General features: G+C 45.7%; 3 protein-coding genes across 16 annotated transcripts in view; 1 reads left to right on the forward strand and 2 right to left on the reverse strand.

Annotated features, from left to right (window-relative positions):
- Nucleotides 1-7,651, reverse strand: part of Cip4 (formin-binding protein 1-like Cip4) — a 37,301-nt gene extending 29,650 nt beyond the window's left edge. For 8 of the 11 annotated variants that reach the window (XM_070208402.1, XM_070208401.1, XM_070208400.1 and 5 more), the window contains exons 1-2: nucleotides 7,267-7,293; nucleotides 6,367-6,483 (exon numbers count right to left, since the gene is read on the reverse strand). In XM_070208402.1, the coding sequence (XP_070064503.1) occupies nucleotides 6,367-6,483; nucleotides 7,267-7,278 (129 nt within the window). In that variant the 5' untranslated portion in view covers nucleotides 7,279-7,293. Of the gene's footprint in view, nucleotides 1-6,366; nucleotides 6,484-7,266; nucleotides 7,294-7,420; nucleotides 7,472-7,594 lie in introns of those variants that run through there. The other 3 variants (XM_002047326.4, XM_070208403.1, XM_070208404.1) reach the window with 3 other exon arrangements.
- Nucleotides 7,652-7,820: 169 nt separating this feature from the next.
- Nucleotides 7,821-14,351, reverse strand: Ack (activated Cdc42 kinase). 4 transcript variants are annotated; one of them, XM_015175193.3, is made up of 4 exons: nucleotides 13,951-14,351; nucleotides 13,336-13,505; nucleotides 10,475-11,639; nucleotides 7,821-10,409 (listed from the first exon to the last, which is right to left on the reverse strand). In XM_015175193.3, the coding sequence occupies exons 3-4, from the start codon at nucleotides 11,626-11,628 to the stop codon at nucleotides 8,261-8,263; spliced, it is 3,303 nt and encodes a 1,100-aa protein (XP_015030679.2). In that variant the 5' UTR covers nucleotides 11,629-11,639; nucleotides 13,336-13,505; nucleotides 13,951-14,351; the 3' UTR covers nucleotides 7,821-8,260. The 4 variants fall into 4 exon arrangements, with proteins under 4 accessions (XP_015030679.2, XP_015030680.2, XP_070064494.1 ...); XM_015175194.3 differs by having other exon boundaries at nucleotides 13,336-13,509; XM_070208393.1 differs by having other exon boundaries at nucleotides 13,336-14,351.
- A 153-nt stretch (nucleotides 14,352-14,504) lies between these two features.
- Noc1 (Nucleolar complex protein 1) lies at nucleotides 14,505-18,209 on the forward strand. Its single transcript, XM_002047328.4, has 5 exons — nucleotides 14,505-15,094; nucleotides 15,158-15,272; nucleotides 15,334-16,896; nucleotides 16,960-17,784; nucleotides 17,847-18,209. Exons 1-5 carry the CDS (start codon nucleotides 14,618-14,620, stop codon nucleotides 18,086-18,088), a joined length of 3,222 nt encoding a protein of 1,073 aa, XP_002047364.1. The 5' UTR covers nucleotides 14,505-14,617; the 3' UTR covers nucleotides 18,089-18,209.
- The last annotated feature ends 4 nt before the right edge of the window (nucleotides 18,210-18,213 follow it).

An 18,213-nucleotide genomic window follows, 5' to 3' on the forward strand; every position in this document is an offset into this window, starting at 1 on the left:
GTTTTTTTTTTTTTTTTGCAACCACACCCCAACATGGCCATGTTGAAACGCTTTGCAGCCGAAGCCCCAGCATTAATTGGCTTTGCTTATGGCCTTTGGGCCAAGAAAAATACACAAAATGCGAATAAAAAAAGTATTCTAAAAGTTACCTGTCACGACGTTGTGTATCTAATATCCAACTAATATTTGCTTATTAACCTTTGCTCATATCGCTGTCAGCATGTGTGCGTGTTTGTGTGTGCGTGTGGCAAGATAGCGTACAAAGTTAAACAAAATATAAATATATATTCGAGCTATCGCTTGCAACCAGAAATGTATAGCTGAGTTATTTGTTATACTTTATTTAAGGCTCCAATTCCCAACGAGTTCTTGTTGCAATTGAGAGTTGTAAAACACGACATAAACTCTCGATTTGTCTATTGTTTGTTAAAGCAAGTGTTGTAAAACACGATAAAAACTCTCGACTTGTCACCTTTTCAGGCCCTTATGCCTGCCAAAATGTAAAACTGAATTATTTGATATAAAAAAATTCCCAATGAGTTCTTCTCACAGTTGAGTGTTGTAAAACATGGCATAATCTCTCCACTTGTCTATCGTTTTTCAAGCACTGCAAACGTTTTATTATCATCATTTGTTGTAGGTCATATGAAGCGCGGCGATAAGGCACAACTCTCGATAAAAGAGCCAACAAATTTAATAAAGTCACACGGCTTACCTTCTATTTGGGCGAGTGTGTGTTGTATATATGTTTTGTGTGTGTTTGTATATATTTATATGACCAGCAACAGGTTCATTTAATTTAGTCAGAGTCCACATATGCCCCAACCGATTTACTGATAAGTTTCTTACATACCCTGACGCATCCAAATATTACACATATGAAGCGGAAATGTGTGCATGCCTTATAAAATCTAGAAGCCATAACCCTATAGAAAACTACAATATGAATCAGCCTAAGATGCTGACCAAAAAGACGAGAGAGAATGCGAAACACTCACTTATAAAACAAAAAAACAAAACAGCAATGCGATGACGCATAAAGTTTAAACAAATTAAATTGTTTGCCGCAGCGGGGAGTGGCTCATAGGTGTTAATCATACAAACACTCACAGGGCAAATCAGAAAAGAAAATTAAGCAAAAATATAAGAAAATAAAACAAAGTGCTCTAATTGAGAATGCTTTTTAGGATCTACAAATCCTGTAAGCAGGAAAGTACAGAAAGTCGCTAAAGCAACATTCGTATCTCAATAGGGCAGAACTGGATCTATGGAAGCAGGTGTTAAAGTCGAACTTTTCACCCTCTAGCCTCTGGGTTAGTTTAAGTAGTTATCCCAGTCTAGTTTATCCTTATATAACATCAAGCTGAGACATGTCTATTGTCTGTTACATATATTTGCACAACTTTATGTTACCCTTTTCACACATTTTTAATGAAAACAGGGTATAAAAAACATTCGCTGCATTCAAATTGTTTGTTTATCAGTTGCAAATGAATGGCTGGGCAAAAAGTAATTTCAAGCGCCAAAAATTGTGTTGAAATATTTGTTTATTGTTTTCATTTAATTTGTTTTCAATTTGTTACGCCTTTATCGCTGCCTCGAAAAAAGTTGGTCAAGCGATAACTGGCAAAGGAAATGCGTGCTCTTTAAAAGAACAATTGATATACATATATATTAAAAAGTTTACATATATTTACTTATATGCAAATGCGATGTCCAGAACGTCTTGGCTTATCAATGTTTTACCACAAATATGCTATACGAGTGCAAGTACATGGCATACTATATAACCATATAGGAATGTGTGTTGACGCAAGAGCAAAGGCAGGCGCCGGCGCAATTTTGAATGGCAACGGTCACCATTTGCATATGAAGCACCTTGGCCAAATGTATCTGATGGATACACAGCGAAAGAGATAGATAAAGAGACAGTGGCAGACACAGCGGCAGCTGCTTAATATGCATACAGCACAAGCTAAAGCCTGAAGGCTACTGAAATCAATAGACAACAGACAGCAGACACCACAAAGCAGCAGCAACTCGAATGCAACAACAACTGCTCAGTTTATTTTACAATGCACTTGGAGAATGTGAGCGGAATTCGCAATTATTATAGACTAAAAGATAAACATCGAACGCAGCTCGAGAAGAGCGAGAGAGCGAAGAGACAGATAGACAGAGAGAGAGGAAGATAAAGAGTATTTGCTATACATTGTCTTTTTACACAGGTACTATCTAGATATAGATCGCAACTTAAAATGCTGCTTCGATAGGTATCAAAAATTATCGAAAAATCCCGCCTACGCAATCTTAAAATATATTGTAATCTTTATGATTTCCTTTGCCCATTTTCATGGGATGTTGTTACTTGCGTAAAATCTAATAATATATTTCTACCCCTTGGACAACATGAATTGCGTCTTAAATCTACCAAAAAGTAAAAATAAAAATAAATAAATGAGAGAAATGTCAAGGAAAACCCGCCGGATGCAATGAAATCATCGAGCATTTTTGCAACCACCACGCGCATGGCTCGTATGCCATATCCTTGCAAGTCCCAAGGCGAAAGTCCTGGCCGAATGCCACGCACAAGCGTGTTGCGAATTTTCCGCTGCAGACTGGCGCCAAGAAGCTGCCCTCCAGCTTGGTCTGAAGGTCTGCTGCTGCCAAATCGATGGGATGTTCAACAAAGGAGATTTGCACTTAGGGTGCGACCCCAAAGAAATTGTGTCTAATCTGCAATCGAAATGCGTTGCTTGACAACTTGGCCTTGAGCGCATAAGTCGCCGCCGGTGCCCCTCCCCCCCTGACCACGTCTTGTGCCTTAATTGGCAGCTGCAGCGATGGGGTCGCAAGTGTTGTGTGGGGTGTGTGTGTCGGGAGGGGGTTGAGTGCCAGAATTTTAATTATGGCGCACACGTTAGCTAAATTAACGATCCGACTGCAAACAGTAATTGGTACTGTTAAAAAATATACGAGCCCGAGTTCTTGACGCTTTTTTTAAGACTTTACGATACATGTGTGTCATTCGAAATGTCCATAAAAACTGTTGTTGTCTAGAGTTTATTTTTAGCTTGAAATACACGTGTCATTAAACAGCTAAAAATCGTTAAAAACAACACGCAGTCCAGTTAAGTTTTAGCTAATTGCATTCGATTTCAGTGTCAAGAAAACCTATTGAAAAACTTCGAAAACACGAAATCTCTAGAAAACAAAAAAACAGCTGAAACAGACAAAAATGACGACAATGGCTTTGAGCATCGAGTCGATTCGATGGAAGAGTTTGAAGGAGCTGCACGACGCACAAGAGACCTCGTTAGAGACACATTCGGAGGGGGAGAGGGGGAGGGGCACAGCTGGAGACAAGTGCCTGCCACAACAAACAGATACAAAGCTGCGAATCGATTAACAATAACACAAATGCACATCAATGTTGACTAAGCATGGGCACAAGCTGATAACCTCATACACTAAAAAGACTATAAAAGTCACAGAAATGCTCGAAAATTAGGCAGAAAAAGTAGAAATAATCGTTATAAAATGAATCATGATATTATTTAATCTGAGTTTATAAAAATAATCAAAGCTTGATAGCGAACAGCTGTAATAAACAACGAAAGCAGCTGATAAAATACTCAAGAAATTGCGGGGTTTTTTTTTTTGTTCTATAAACAAGAAGTAAAAGTTAACTACGATTTGACTAAGATTAAATATAACAGATGTACAATATCAGCGCAGATCCCAGACTCAAGTGGGTGTTTTATTGTTATGTGGTTTATTAGTCGGAAGTTAATCAATTTCGACTCGCAATAAAACACATGACTTCTTGTGCAAATATGAAAGGCACAAGCATTTCTTTTGCATTGTAAGTTACACTAAAAACCTATTAGAAAATGAGAGAATATATCTATCTATACAAAGGTTTTGCTTATCAGAGCAACTTTTCATTGAATTTTCTAAACATTTTCTATCTTTTCTAGTTCTGCCTCATTTCCACCAGGGGGGAATGCATAGGTAAATCTTTGAAAATGAATGGAATTTTCCCACACAGTAAGTGTGCCAGGATATGTATATCTACACCTTCGTAATTAAAAGTGTGACCTTGGCTCTAAAATCTTGTTTTGTCTATATTGAAACGCTTGACATTTTATCGTTTTTCTTATACACCTGAGCTGACAAATGTTTATCGATTCGAAATTCCTGACACTAATCCAAAACTTTATATAGGTAATGACAACAAAACGCAGCAGCGCAATAAAAATACTCGGCGCAGAGCGGGAAGGTTTTCCACTAGACCGCCGCCGCACCCCTCCCTCTTTTCTTTATTAAATGACAGGCGGCTATTTTTAGAGCGTGCGTGTGAAAGAGAGAGAAAACGTTTAGACGAGGGCGTCAACGAACCAAACAAAAGTATAGAAAATAGAGAAATGTAAAGGAAATTCACCAAAAATAACGACGGTTTTTATTACAATTTTATTTAATTTAATTTTTCGTGCTTTTTGCATATGCAAGGGTTCAAGATTTTAATGGACTTGAAGACGGCGGCGCGTGCTTTAAATTTAATTAAAGTGAAAATTTTGTTCACAAAAAAAAAATGAAATAAAATAAAATAAAAAAGAAGCGCAGCAAAAATGCAAAGAAAGTTTGTTGTATTTTTTTTTTAGTTGACTGGCGCTGAAATTGGCTTCGGCTTTGGCTTCAGTTCGTGGTTTGGTTTTTATTTTTATAGTTATTTCTATTTTTATGCAGGCCTCGCAATTGACCCGCTTATTAGCCCGGCTTTAAGCTTGCAATTTGCATTATAAATAACGATATTTTCGTTTACGTGTCGTAATCAATTAAACGTATTTAATACTCTGCTTACACTTTCCATGCATGACATGCAAAATGCGATTTGTTTCTATTTCTAACAAAAGAAATCATTTTTTTTTTTTTTCACTCTTTTCTTTCAGCCAAATATTTGCGTGTAAATTATTTATGCAAACGTTGAAATGTTTATGGTAAAAAATAAACAATAATTGGCCACAGTAGCTACAGATTTTTATTCTCAATAACAATGAACAACGATTGAGTTTTCAATTTATGGATGACTCGGAGAAAATGCCTCAACAAAAATGCGTAAAAGGCTGGCAGAACAAAAATGTGAAATCAAATCTAAAATGAATGTGAAATTATCGTTAGGCTTCATTACAACTGAGCATTAAACAATTTGTATTATAAAACTATTTATTGGGAAATTTTACTCGCAAAGGTGAAAGAAGGCAAAGACAATTTCAAATTAGAAAATACAATTTTTATTTAGTTTAAATATCTCTAACCCTTTTAGCGTTTTTGGTTTAAGCCAAGAATGTGCAAGAACAAGTTCACGAACCGAACCTAAAGCTCGATGTTGAACTGAACTTGTAATAAATGACTGAGTTTGCAGCCCTGGTACATATTTATATCACAGTTCAAATTGCTTCCTTAAACCCAAAATCCAAAATCCAAACAAAATACTCCCTTTTAGTTGGGTTCAAGCTTGACAAACTATCAAAATGCGAAAACATGGCATGAATGCGAATAGTAGATAAATCTGACTGCGAACGTCTAGACATGCAATTTTATCCTGGCAGAGAGCAGCAAAGCTGCTGCGATGGCAACTTTACCAGCTGCACACACACACGCGCACACACACACGCACACCTACATATCGATAAAGAGAGTTTGAGGGTGTGCTGCCGGCTGCTGTCGCAAAAACTACCCCCAAAATTGAAATCGAAATTGAAAAACGAATAGAAATGAAAAGAAATCGCATCGAACTGTTAAGCAAAAACTAAAAATGATAGACACCACCCCCCTCCCCCTCCCCAAAATCTACGCCGCGCAACCACAGCTGAAGCAGCAGATTTGAGTGCGTGCAGCGTTGGGGGCGGCGATGGCGGTATTCAGGTGAGACGCTAAACGGGCGTGTCAGCAAACGAGTTAAAAAAACAAAAAAAAAAAAAAACAGCTGTGTGCCAAATGGCGACAGGAGGCCATGGAAAAACAGTTAAGAATAAAATCAGTTGACGGCTGCCTGGAACGGACCCAAAAATAAAAAATTATAATACAACAACAGCAACAACAACAACAAGTAGAATTCCACGCTTGCGGGCCGCAATTTACATAAAACACGCAAAACCAGTTTTCAGTATTTTTTTTAAGTCGTGTTCTGTTGGTCAAGAGAGAGAGAGAGAGAGAGGGAGAGCGCGCGCGAGAGAGCAGCCGCAAGAGAACGCTTAAAACACACGCTTGCACTTTGAGCTTTACGTACAAAAAAAAAAAACTACAATAGCTTGCTTTGGATATACAAAAACAATAACATGAGAAGAAGAAGAATAAACTTACCCATAGCTCAGTACCCCAACTCATTTTGTTGTTGGAGCTTGCCGCTGCTGCTGCTGCTGCGTTTTCTGGTTCTGCCAGTTTCTGCTGCTGCGCTGCTTTTGCTTGATCCGTTTGCCACTGTTATTATAATTATTGTTGTAAGCAACAGCGAAACATGGGGTAAGATAGATAAAATAAATATAAAAAAAAAGAATAGAAACTGAGAATTTTGTTTCGTTTTCGTTGCCTTTGCTTTTCGCCTAATTGCCTGTGAGCAAACGACAACAAAACGAAAAGAGAGCAATTTCCAATACTCTGCGTTTCCAGCAACGTTTAATGCAGACGTGTCCACAGGCGCAGCGCCGACGCCGGCTGCGGCGGCGACAGCGGCAACGGCAGGTAGATCAAATGGTTAAGGAATTTCGTTTGTGGAATGGGTACGGGTATAGGACTCTTAAAAAAAAAGTGCTGCCAATCGCTTTGAAGCTAACAACAGCAACAAATAAAACCGGCCGCCGCCGACGCCGCTGCTGACGTCAAGAAAATGTTCGTGCACTGGCATTTGCTGCAGCCTCGCGACAGAGCCAGTGACAGAGACAGCGCGAGAGAGAGATAAGACGCGATTTTGAGAGCATGGCTGCATTTCGTAATTGGGAGAGTGCGATAGTCAATTGGAACGTATAAGCAATCATTTATTTATGACTTTCGATACATTAAAATATTAAACACATTTAGCCGCGCGCACGCCTCTGTTTAATTAAATTTGCCATTAGTTTTAATTTTCAATTTAACCGCTGCCAAACAACGAACCGCAATAGCTACAACAACAAAACAATTCGACGCCAGAGCTCACAATAGGCAAATGTGCCTATTGTTGTTTTTTTTTTACATAATTTCGCACACACACACACACACACTCACACGCAGACTCATACACGGGCGCGGGCGCGCACATACACACACGCACACAGCAACGAGCATAGGCCGAATGCACGCACTCTGCTTCTTCTATGCTGCATTGTTGGTTTCTTTTTTTGCATCGTATTGAACTGAAGTGCAGCGTTTGGGATTTTACATTTTTTGCCGTTCGAGTGTTGCACAATATTTTTATCACACTGATATGCGCTTGCACTTAGTATGCGTCATAAATTTAGGCGATACAAGCACTCGCAGACACACACACACGAACATAATTGAATTGTTGTTTTTTTTTTCTCGCAAAAACAAGCAACATGCGGACCAAGCGTACCTTTACCTTCGCCGATTCGATTGCAACTAAAACAAAGCTCATCAGTGTGACCGTACTGCGATATAACAAAAATACTATAAATACACCGATGTTACAATCGACGAAATGTGTTATCGATGAGTAACGATTAGTCCGAAATTAAAAGTATCGAGTAAATGGAAATAAATCGTTATTTTCGAATTAATTATCGCGCTATTACTTTGCACAAAGAGGAAACGTATTAAACTTTGTAACAATTACATATAATTTATTGATTTAATAACTAACTAAATAGCGGCCATACATTGGCGTTTTTGCTCGCCTATTGCAGCTAGCATCATTAATTGTGAAGTTGCGTATTTTTCTGCAAATAATTTTGCATTAAATTATATACAGTAATGCAAATAACAACAATTACAAAAAGTTCATTTCAAATCGTTGCTTAAGCTTAAACATAAAATAATATGCTTGTGTGCTAATACATAGTACAGTCATTGGACTTTTGTTTCTGTTCTGAAATTCATGCATTCTAGTCGAGTATTTCGCATAGATTCGAGACTTTTTCGTTTGGGCAATAAAATTAGATCGGGCTAAAAACTAAAAACACGGCGGCTGGCAGCAACGGCCCGATTACAAAACTAATCCAAATATCTGGCTAAACTAAAGAATTGTGCCAATTGGCTGCATTTAACCCGCCGCCGTCTGCAGCAGCAGCTCTGCGGCCATTTCCAAGCTCCAGCCGGTCTGATGCAGCGCCTGCTCGCACTGCGATCTGCCGGCAACGCCCAGCCGGGTCAGCTGATCGATTTTGTAGTGGCGCTGAGCCAGCTGCACATCGCCGCTGGCGGCGCGCAGTGCATTGCGCACATCCTGCTCCACCGCGGCGCTGCCCAGCTCCAGCATCAGCTGCTGCAGTTTCTCCTGCTCGCGCTGCGCCTCCGCCGGCACCGGTGCATACAGCTGATGGGCGCCCTCGAGCTGTTGCTGTTGCTGCTGACGCATCTTGTCCAGACGCCGCTGGATTTGTTGTGCCGAAAGTGGCGGCGGGGCCAACGGTGCCGGCCGATGCGGGCGCAGATAATCGTCGAGGGTGACCTCATCGTATATGGCCGTACCGCTGCCATTGGGCACCTGACCATAGTAGGCGGAACCGGCCATGCTGGCGGCCACCTGATCATAGCGTTCGCCGCCGGTGGCCGCCACGCTGCCGTACAGCGAGGCATTGGAAGCGTAGACGCTGCTCTTGGGCGCCACCACGCGATTGGATATGGCCACAAACGAGTGATGCGTTTCCGGCTGCTGCGACTGATTTTGATACAGTTGCTCCGCCGACTCTGGCGGCGGCTGGGCATAGTACTCTGAGGACGTGGCTGCCACACGCTCATACCAAATGCGATTCACGACACTCTGCGTGCTGACAGCTCCTCCTGCTACTGCGGCTGCAGCGGTCTCCACATTATTCTGTTTGGGCGTGGGCGTGGGCGAGGCCTGGCTGCCGTTGGATGTGGGACTGGAGTGGTTCGAGAGATTGCCGCTGCCAGTTGCATTCTTGAGGGGCGTAAGATTCTGTTTGTAGACAATCTCCTTGTTGGCATACATCTGCGCCGAGTTGCGTTGATAATCCTCCTGCGCCTTGTTGCTGCCGCAATACATGTCCTTCTCCAGTTCAGCTATAAAGGATTTGTCCAGCAGCACGCTCTCCGATGCTGGCTGTGACGACTGCTGCTGCTGCTGCACAGTTGTCACCTCGTGGCGCTCCAGCGTAAGATTGCTCAGGTTGTACTGCATGGCGGCCGATTCCAAAGCGGGTATGTTCTCCTTGTTGGCATGCCCGTTGGCCAGGCCAGCGCCAGCGCCAAAGAGACTCTTGCGTGCAGCTGGACTGCCATAAACGGGCGCAACAACAACAGGCTCTGGAGCCGGCGCATTCGAGTAGAGCATGAGGGCGCCGGCGCTGGCATCCAGGCTACTTGTATCGAACGGATCCCGCACAGGCGTCTGCTGCTCGCGCTTCTGCAGCTGCTGGGCAAACTCCATGGTGTTGGAGTAGGTGGGCGGCATTTGATAGGGCGGCGGCTGCAGGCGTCCCGGCGAGGCGCCTGTCGTCGACTCAAAATCAAACTGCGGCTGCTCGTTGAAGTATGTGGGCGTGTTTGGGCCCGAGGAATAGGCTGTGCCAGCGGCAGCCTCAGCAAATGTGGGCACATCAATGGGCGCATCCAGCAGGCAAAATGAGTTGTCCAGCTGCAGCGAGGCGCTGTCGCCAGCGGCCAGAGCTGCCGTCGGTCGCATCTCCGGCGAAATGTCGATCAGTATGCCCTCCTGCTGCTGCTGCTGCTGCTGCTGTTGGTGCGGCGGCGGTGGTCGGTTCGGACCTCTTGCTGAGATCTTCTGCTTGACCGCATTGCGTCGCTGCAGGCCGCCGCAATCGTTGACGAGCTTGTTGTAGGAGAACTGCTTGCTGGATATGGACTTGCGCTCCTTGGCATGACCCTGCGGCGACTGTGCGGCCTGTGGCGTCAGTGAGGCGCACTTGCGCTGTCGCTCTTCGCCGTTGGCCTGCGCAGCGCCAGCAGCGCCCCAGCAGAAGCCAAAGGGCGAGCCAGGCGCCGCATTGCCTCGCAGTTGGACATCGCCGAGACGTCGCTGCTCCAGCAGCGCACGCGGAAAGACGCCAATGTCGTAGGTGCGCTGGTTTTGGCCCTTGATCAGCTTCAGCTCCGTGCGGCCATCGATGATAGCGATGATGTCGCCCGGCTCCAGCTGCAGGCCCTTGGCGTCATGATAGCTGCGCGTGGCGCGCATCACCGGCGGCGACATGCTGGCCAGATACTCCCTAGACGTGGAGTATATTGAAAGCATTAGCAACGAGTCTCGTGTATATCAAAGAGCGAATCTTACTTGAGTGCCGCAAACGTGGGTCGTTCGGCGGGCGTCTTGTCCCAGCACTGCAGCATCATGGCATACACATCTGGCGGGCACGCGTCCGGCTGATGCAGTCGCTCGCCCTCGCGATCGATTTTGCGCAATATCTGGGAGCCATTGAGGCCCACCCACGGATCCTCGCCAAAGCTGAACATCTCCCAGAGCGTAACGCCAAACATCCAGGTGTCCGAGGCGTGCGAGAACTGACGGAAACGTAACGACTCGGGTAACGACTCGGGCGCACACCACGGAAACGGCACCTTCTTGTGCTCGGACATGACATAGCAGTCGTCCTCCTGGGGCAGCGCACGCATCAGACCAAAGTCACCAATCTTGATCTTGTTGCCGGCGGCCAAGAGCACATTGCGACAGGCGAGATCGCGATGCAGAAAGCGCTTCTGCTCCAGATAGGCCATGCCAGTGACAATCTGCACGGACCAGTTCCAGATGTGGGTCAGCGATGTGTGGCGGCATTGCTTGCGCAGCGTGTCCAGCAGCGAGCCGCGCTCCGCCAGCTCCGTGATCATCATCATGGGCTGGGATAGCACCACGCCATACAAACGCACCAGATTCGAGTGATCCAAGGCGTGCATGGCCTGCACCTCGCGAAAGAAGTCATCGATGATGCCCGGCTGTGTCAGATTGTCCGACTTGAGCACCTTGACGGCCACCTGCAGCACCTGGCCCGCCGGCGAGGCGCTCCACTCGCCGCGCCGCACCACGCCAAAGGAGCCATCGCCCAGCTTCAGGCCCAACGTTATGTCCTTCTCATGTATCAGGCACGTCAACGCGCCCGGCTGCATATGCTGCTGCTGCTGCTGCTGTTGCTGTTGCTGCTGCTTCTTGGACGAGGGCTGCTTGCCGCCGCCAATCAGCTTGGAGAGTATATTCTTGCGCCACTGATGCGCCTTCTTCTTGCGCACCGCCTCCATCAGACGTCTTATGGCCGGCTTGCCCAGGCCACAGCGCTCCAGATCATCGGGCAGCACGTAGTCGAAGTGCGCCAAGCGCGTCACCTGCAGATCATCGCGTATGCGCTCCAGGAACTGTTCCAGCTGCACCTCACGCAGCAAATCCTCCAGCCAGGCTGTCTCGCTGGCGCTGCCATCGCCACCCGCAGGTGAACCCATTATTGTGTCAGCTGCCAGGTGCAAATAAATCAAGTAAAACAATTAAATTTGAAGACAATCTTAAATAATTTAACAGAAATAAAACAGCTGTCTTTTTATGCAAACGATTTTTTAACCAAATAATAAAAATCGCGATTTAACAGAGGACAAATACCTTTTAAAATGTGTGTTTCGATTAATCCTGTGATTTGACATAAAAAATATTTCGCTCAGAATATATATTTTTTGATCTGGAAACCTTTTCCTGGGTGCTTCGAGTACTTTTCTCACACTGCGTAGAAAAGTATTCCAAGTCTTTTAATGAATCATGCTTTGACTCAGTATATCTTTTTGAATATAATTGAAGTATTTGACTATCCATTCTCCTTTTCTTGCTGCTCTCTGAAGTTGCTTAAGAAATGCAATTTTTCACAATATGTTTGCATCGTTTTTAAGTTGAGAATAGCCCTTTTCTTTGGGGGGATGGGGGGTGGCCTACAACAAATTGAAGTTTGTTTTTTGCCTCGAATTTAGACGGGGACTTCCCACGCTCACGACAATTTGGGAAATTTGATTTGCATGCCGCTCACGTCTGTTGTGTTACATTTTCTCGGCAACAAAAAAAATAAAATAAAAGAGGAAAGCATTGAATTGTGTCTAGCTTTGAGTTCGAACATGTTTAAAGGGGGTTGCGGTTCGCTTTCAAACTTGTTGCTACGCCCAGTTTTTTCGAAAAGCCGCGGCGAACTTGAACCCATAAAGTCGAGACATAATTGCCTTAAAGTACTTAGTTAGCGAAAGTGCCATATGAGAATTTATGGTCAGCATAAAATTAAAATTGCCCACCAGTCGCTGCTTTATTATCAATAGCAACAGCATTACGTCAGCCATAAGCAGCGGTAACAGCGCAGGCGACGCAGACTGCGACTGCGACAGCGACTGCGCTGCTGCATGCAAGTGGGCCACGCAGTGCCTGTGCGCGTGTGTGTATGTGAGGAAGAGAGCGAGAGCAAAAGAGAGAGAGAGCAGAGCGCGCAGCTGCAACATCAACAGCACGCATGACGTCAAAGTAGCAGCGACTGCAACGAGAGTTAAAAGAATTCTTGACGCGTGCTAAAGTTGCATTTGTAAGCGATAAGAGCCGGAGGGGAGCTGCGGAACAACGAGTTTCTGTGATTGTTTGTGCTCGCTTAGAAATGAGCGCAGCCCACATTTTTAGAGCTTGACTAAGATCAATTCCAGCGATAAGCTTTGCAAAAAGCTTGAGCTAATAACGCTTAGCGAACTAAACTATTGAGCAATTATTTAGACGGAAACAATTAGTGTTGCAAAGCGGATGCGGGCGAACAACGACACAAACTGATATTAAAACTACAAAAGTCGCTTGGAAAACAGATATTCCAGAAATGAGAGAACTTATAAATTTACTCTAACATCTTCATTTGGAAATCAGAAAAGCCGAAAATGTATTTTTATCCAATTTTTAGTCCCTTTAAATAATTATTACTACTATTATTTCTTCTTAATAAAAGATGCGATACGAAAATTATTTTTTATTAATTAAGATCCCAGGTGTTCGCATTTTCGAACAACCACTGTTATCTGTGGTGAAAATCATCCACCACCCAAAATTAGAACAGTTGCGACCACAGAAGGATACAAAAGGCTCACAGTTGTGCGAATTCGCAGCAGATTGATAACAAGAACACCCAATAAAGGGGCGCTTACCCGAGTGAGAGCTTCTGGCGAGCGGTTTTGGTTTTTGGGAACAGCTGCAGCCGCTGGCCGAATAAAGTCACAGGCAATGGCTCAGCGAAGCGTTGACGCTTCCGTTGTTGTCGTCGTCGTTTGTGTTGTTGTTGTTGTTGTCGGCTGCTGCACTTTGCGAAACTTCCTGTCTGGCTGGTGAACAGGTTGTGAAGATGAAACTGAAACTCAATACGTGTGCACAGCTTGGACAGCCGCAGCAGGCGCAAGGTGAAGGACGTCAACGTCGATGTCGATGTCGACGTCTACGTCGTTTTGTATTGTGTTCGGTGCGTTTGTATGCGTGCGCGTATGTGCGAGTGTATGTGTGTTGCTTTGTTTACACTCGCAGAAAGAGCAGCTGGCTCTGGAAGCGCCAACGTTGTACATGGAAATTGGCCATCATCGTCGTCATAACCGGGGCGAATCGAGGAGCAAGAGGAGGCCGCTTAATATTAATTTAGCTGGGCCCCCACACACGCACACACACACTGCACAGACACTAATGCACTCTTTCAACAGACGATTTGCCCGTGCCCCGCGCTGCTGCTGCTGCTGTCGTCACAGTTTTTTGCACAAATTTTCTACAGTTTTTACCCCTTGTTTTTGATAGTTGTTGTTGCTGCTGTTGGTTGTGTGCGTGCCAGCGTTTATTTTGTTACATATTCCTCACATTAGCTTTGTGTAATTTCGCATAAATTAAACAAAAATTAACGTTTTCCATGGAAATGCGCGCACGAAAGACAGCACAAAATGAAGATAGTAAAAAAAAAAATGAGGGGCGAATGCACGAAACGAAGCTTTAGCTTTAGCTGCTATTGCGTTGACAAGTACTGCACGAAGAGCTTTTATTCGAGTCACGTTTACAGCTTGTTGTTCAGCAGCAGCAAACAACAAAACAAAGCGCGAGGCTTAATTATATTTTTAAAACAAAATCTGCTGGTAAAACCCGTGCGACACAGCCGCTTTCTGCGTAAGCTGATGTATCAATACTGGACGGCAGTGGGACCGAATCTCAAAAACAAAAATATACTAACTTCCTTAATGCCAATCATTCCAGTGCCATCAAAATGCTAGCGTTAACAAGTCAACTTAATGTGGACTTCGCAGCCAACTTCATGCGGCTCATTGTGCGTCGCAACGGCGGTCACACTGTGTGTAGCCGCCTTGTGGTGAATGTCACTTCCAAGCACACGTGCAGAGCGCTCAATATTTGTTAGTGAGTTTTATTTAATGCTAAAGTTGCTTTAAAGAAACCAAAAATATGCCGGCAGCTGTAGCTACAGGCATGCAAATCAATGGACCATTGAAAAATAAAAAGATTGTTTTTAACGATGATGGCGAAGCCTTGGCAAAGCCCAAAAACGAGAAGCACAACAAACAACCGCCTGCCCAAAAGGCACAAAATAATAAAAATGCGGCCAACAGAAGCGGACAGGTGAAACAGCCGCAGAGAATTAAGTTTGCCGACGATGGCAATGCAGAAGTAGAGGAGAAGGAGGCGCGATTCACTAAGAAGCCCAAAGAGCAGCCAGCAAAAAAGAGCAACCAACTCCCAGAAGGAGGCCCAGCAAAGAAGCCGCAGCGCATAAAGTTCGACGACGACGGCGCCGAGAAGCAGCAGGTGACGGAGAGTGAGAACGAGAGCGACTACGAAGCTGAGGAGACTGCCACAAAAAAGCGGAACAGGCAACAGTTCCAAGCAGACGACAACGATGCCCAGCAGAAATGGTATCAAGTGGTACGTAAGCTTTCCCAGAATATATATATGTATGCTTATTAATCTGATATGATTTAAATGCAGCACACGGAGTATCCCTCCACCGATGAGGTGCTGGACATGAAGGAAAACGAGCAGCTGGAGCTGTTCAATCTATGCAAATCGTCCTTTGAAGCGGAGAAGACAACATTCAATAAGCGTAGGTTAATCGTTGATAAAGTGTGTCAAACTTCTAACAATCATTTTATATTCCCGCGAAGGCAATCCCACTGATGCACGCTGGCTGCAGACTGCCCTGCACAAAGGCACTGCCAAGGATCGGGCCAATGCGGGCGCCTTGCTGGTGACCAGCAATCCGCTGGGCAATCTGGATGCACTCTCCAACCTGATTGCCTTCTGCAAGATATCAAACAAGAGCAGCAACGATGTCATTGCCGTGCTCACGGATCTGTGGCAGGAGGTGCTGCTGCCGCCGCAGCGCAAGCTGTTGGCCATACACACGCGCGGCGCCGACTGGAAGCATCTGAAGAAACGGGAGCTGCACAAGGAACAAACACGTCGCATCTACGCCTACTGGTATTTTGAGAGCGAGCTCAAGGATCAGTATCACGAGTATCTCAAGAACCTAATGCAGGGCCTGCAAACGGGTCAGGAGCACAATAAGACGGCTGCCATTGTGGCCGCTGCTAAACTGTTGGCCTATGCGCCCGAGAAGGAGCAAATGCTGCTCACAATGCTAGTCAACAAGCTGGGCGATCCCATTGCCAAAATAGCATCCAAGGCGCTGCATCATCTAAGCGAGGTGGCCCAACGGCATCCCAACATGTGCGGCGTCATTGTCGCCGAGGCCGAGAAGCTGCTCTTCCGCAACAACATTTCCGAGCGTGCCCAGCACTTTGCTTTGTGCTTTCTGTCCAGCATAGCGCCATCGGGTCGTCCCGAGGTCTGCACCAAGCTGGTCAACATATGCTTTGCTCTGTTCAAGGTGCTGGTGCAGAAGGGTGCCGTCAACAACCGCACCATGCAGGCGATTCTGCGTTGCCTGCAAAAGGCTATCACCGAGGCACAGCCGGCCAAGGGCAGCACGGAGCTGTTGACCAAGGAGATGCAGGATACCATCTATCGTCTGGTGCATCTGGCCGACATACGCGTCTCGGTTCAAACGCTGGGCCTGCTGCTGCAGCTGGTCACAGTGAAGACCGAGAAATCGGATCGCTTCTACAATGCGTTGTACATTAAACTGCTGGATCTGAATCTTATCAACATTGGCGGCAAGACAGCGGCCCAACTGCTGCACATTGTCCATCGAGCCATCCACACGGACAAGCATGTAGCACGGGCTCAGGCGTTTGTGAAGCGCCTGCTGCAGCTGGCGCTCTATGCGCCGCCCAACATGGCTGCCGGCTGTCTGATTGTGCTGCACAAGCTGCTCCGCATGCGCCGCGAGCTCGTTGCTGGCATTGGGGACACGGCAATGGCGGCCAGTGCTAAGAAACTGCTGCCGGCAGCTGCTGCTGACGATCTGGACAAGTTTGGCAGCGATGGTGAGGAGGTGTACAAGGATGTGGATGTGGATGTGGATGAGAAGCAGACGGAGGCGACGGTGAAAAAGGAGAAGGAACCCGGCAGCAGTTCCTGGCACCATGTCCATCTGGTTGCCACCGAGTCGTCCAAGGTGCGCGACATTGACGCCTGCAAATACGATCCCTACCATCGTGTGCCCGCCTTTGCGGGTGCCGGCTATGCGCTGCGCAACGAGCTGCTGCTTCTGCGCCAACATTATCATCCCACGGTGCAGGTCTTTGCCGAGCATATACTGCTGGGTGAGTAGCAACCGTTGTATGCCGTTTGGACTTCACTTAACTGTTACCTTTCCCGTCGTATAGAGCAACGCATCGATTACTATGGCGATCCGTTGCGTGACTTTGGTCTGCCGCATTTCCTGGAGCGTTTCGCTTTTAAGAATCCCAAGAAACTGGACCATCAGCAGGCAATGGAGGGCGCCGCCAGCGCTGCGCACAAGCGTTACACGGCATTCGGAGCACGTGGCAAGCCTGTTAAGTCGCTGACCAAGACCACCTGCACAGAGGATGAAATGTTTATATTCAATTATCTGGAGCATAAGCGCAAACAGGCAGAGCTGATGGAGCAGAGCAAAAAGCAGCCAAAAATAGAGGAAAAGGCACCGGAAACGGTGGATGATGATTTGAAGGAGGGCGAAGTCGACGATGATGAGTTTGAGTCCTATTTGGATGACTTCTTTGGCAAAAAGCTGAAACAAGGCGGCGATGATGACCACGACGAAGGAGAACTAAACTATCTAGAGGAGCTCGGCGGTGAGCTGCAGGCGGACAAGTCCAAAAAGAAGCAAAAGAAGAAGAAGCAAACAGAAGATGATGATATGGATGACGATTGGGACGATGATGCTGAAGATGATCTATCAGGCGCTGAAGCAGACGATCAGTCGGACGATGAGACGGGCTCAATTGATTTGGAGCCCTTGGATGACAACGATGAGGACGACGATGATGATGATGATGATGCTGGCTCCATATCTATGGATGACGATAGTGATGCAAGCGAGGCGCCCGACAGTCCTGACGCGGATGAAGATGATGATGATGACGATGCGCCACCCAAAACAAAGAAATCACGCAAAGATGCCACCTTGAATGAGCGCAACTTCGCTCAAAAACTGAAACACAGCAACGGTGCGTATGAGTTATTTGCTTAACTTACAAACTATGTATACTAATATATAATCGATTCCTAGATATGAGTTCGCTGTTTGCTGCTGCGGATGATTTCTCAGCGCTGCTTGAGGAAACGGGCAAATCCAAGGGACAGGGCACCAGTAATGCGCTCTTCAACAAGGACAAATCCTCCGATAAGCAACTGAAATGGGAGGAAAAGCGTCGCTCGAATAGCAAAATCTATACAAGCAAAAAGTTTGGCGGAGGCAAAGCCAAAATGGGTGGAGGCAAACCCAAAGCGGGCAAAAAACGAAAGCATTAGCTGGAAATCGAGATGCAGAGCGCTGTATGCAACTGGTTTTATATATAGAAATCAAATTGCTTTATCAATTCTGTGTAAATAAATAAACAATAAAACGACTTTTGATAGTTACAAACAAAAACCAC

Source organism: Drosophila virilis, chromosome 3 (assembly GCF_030788295.1).
Source record: "Drosophila virilis strain 15010-1051.87 chromosome 3, Dvir_AGI_RSII-ME, whole genome shotgun sequence".
In the NCBI taxonomy this organism is placed as follows: Eukaryota; Metazoa; Arthropoda; class Insecta; order Diptera; family Drosophilidae; genus Drosophila; species Drosophila virilis.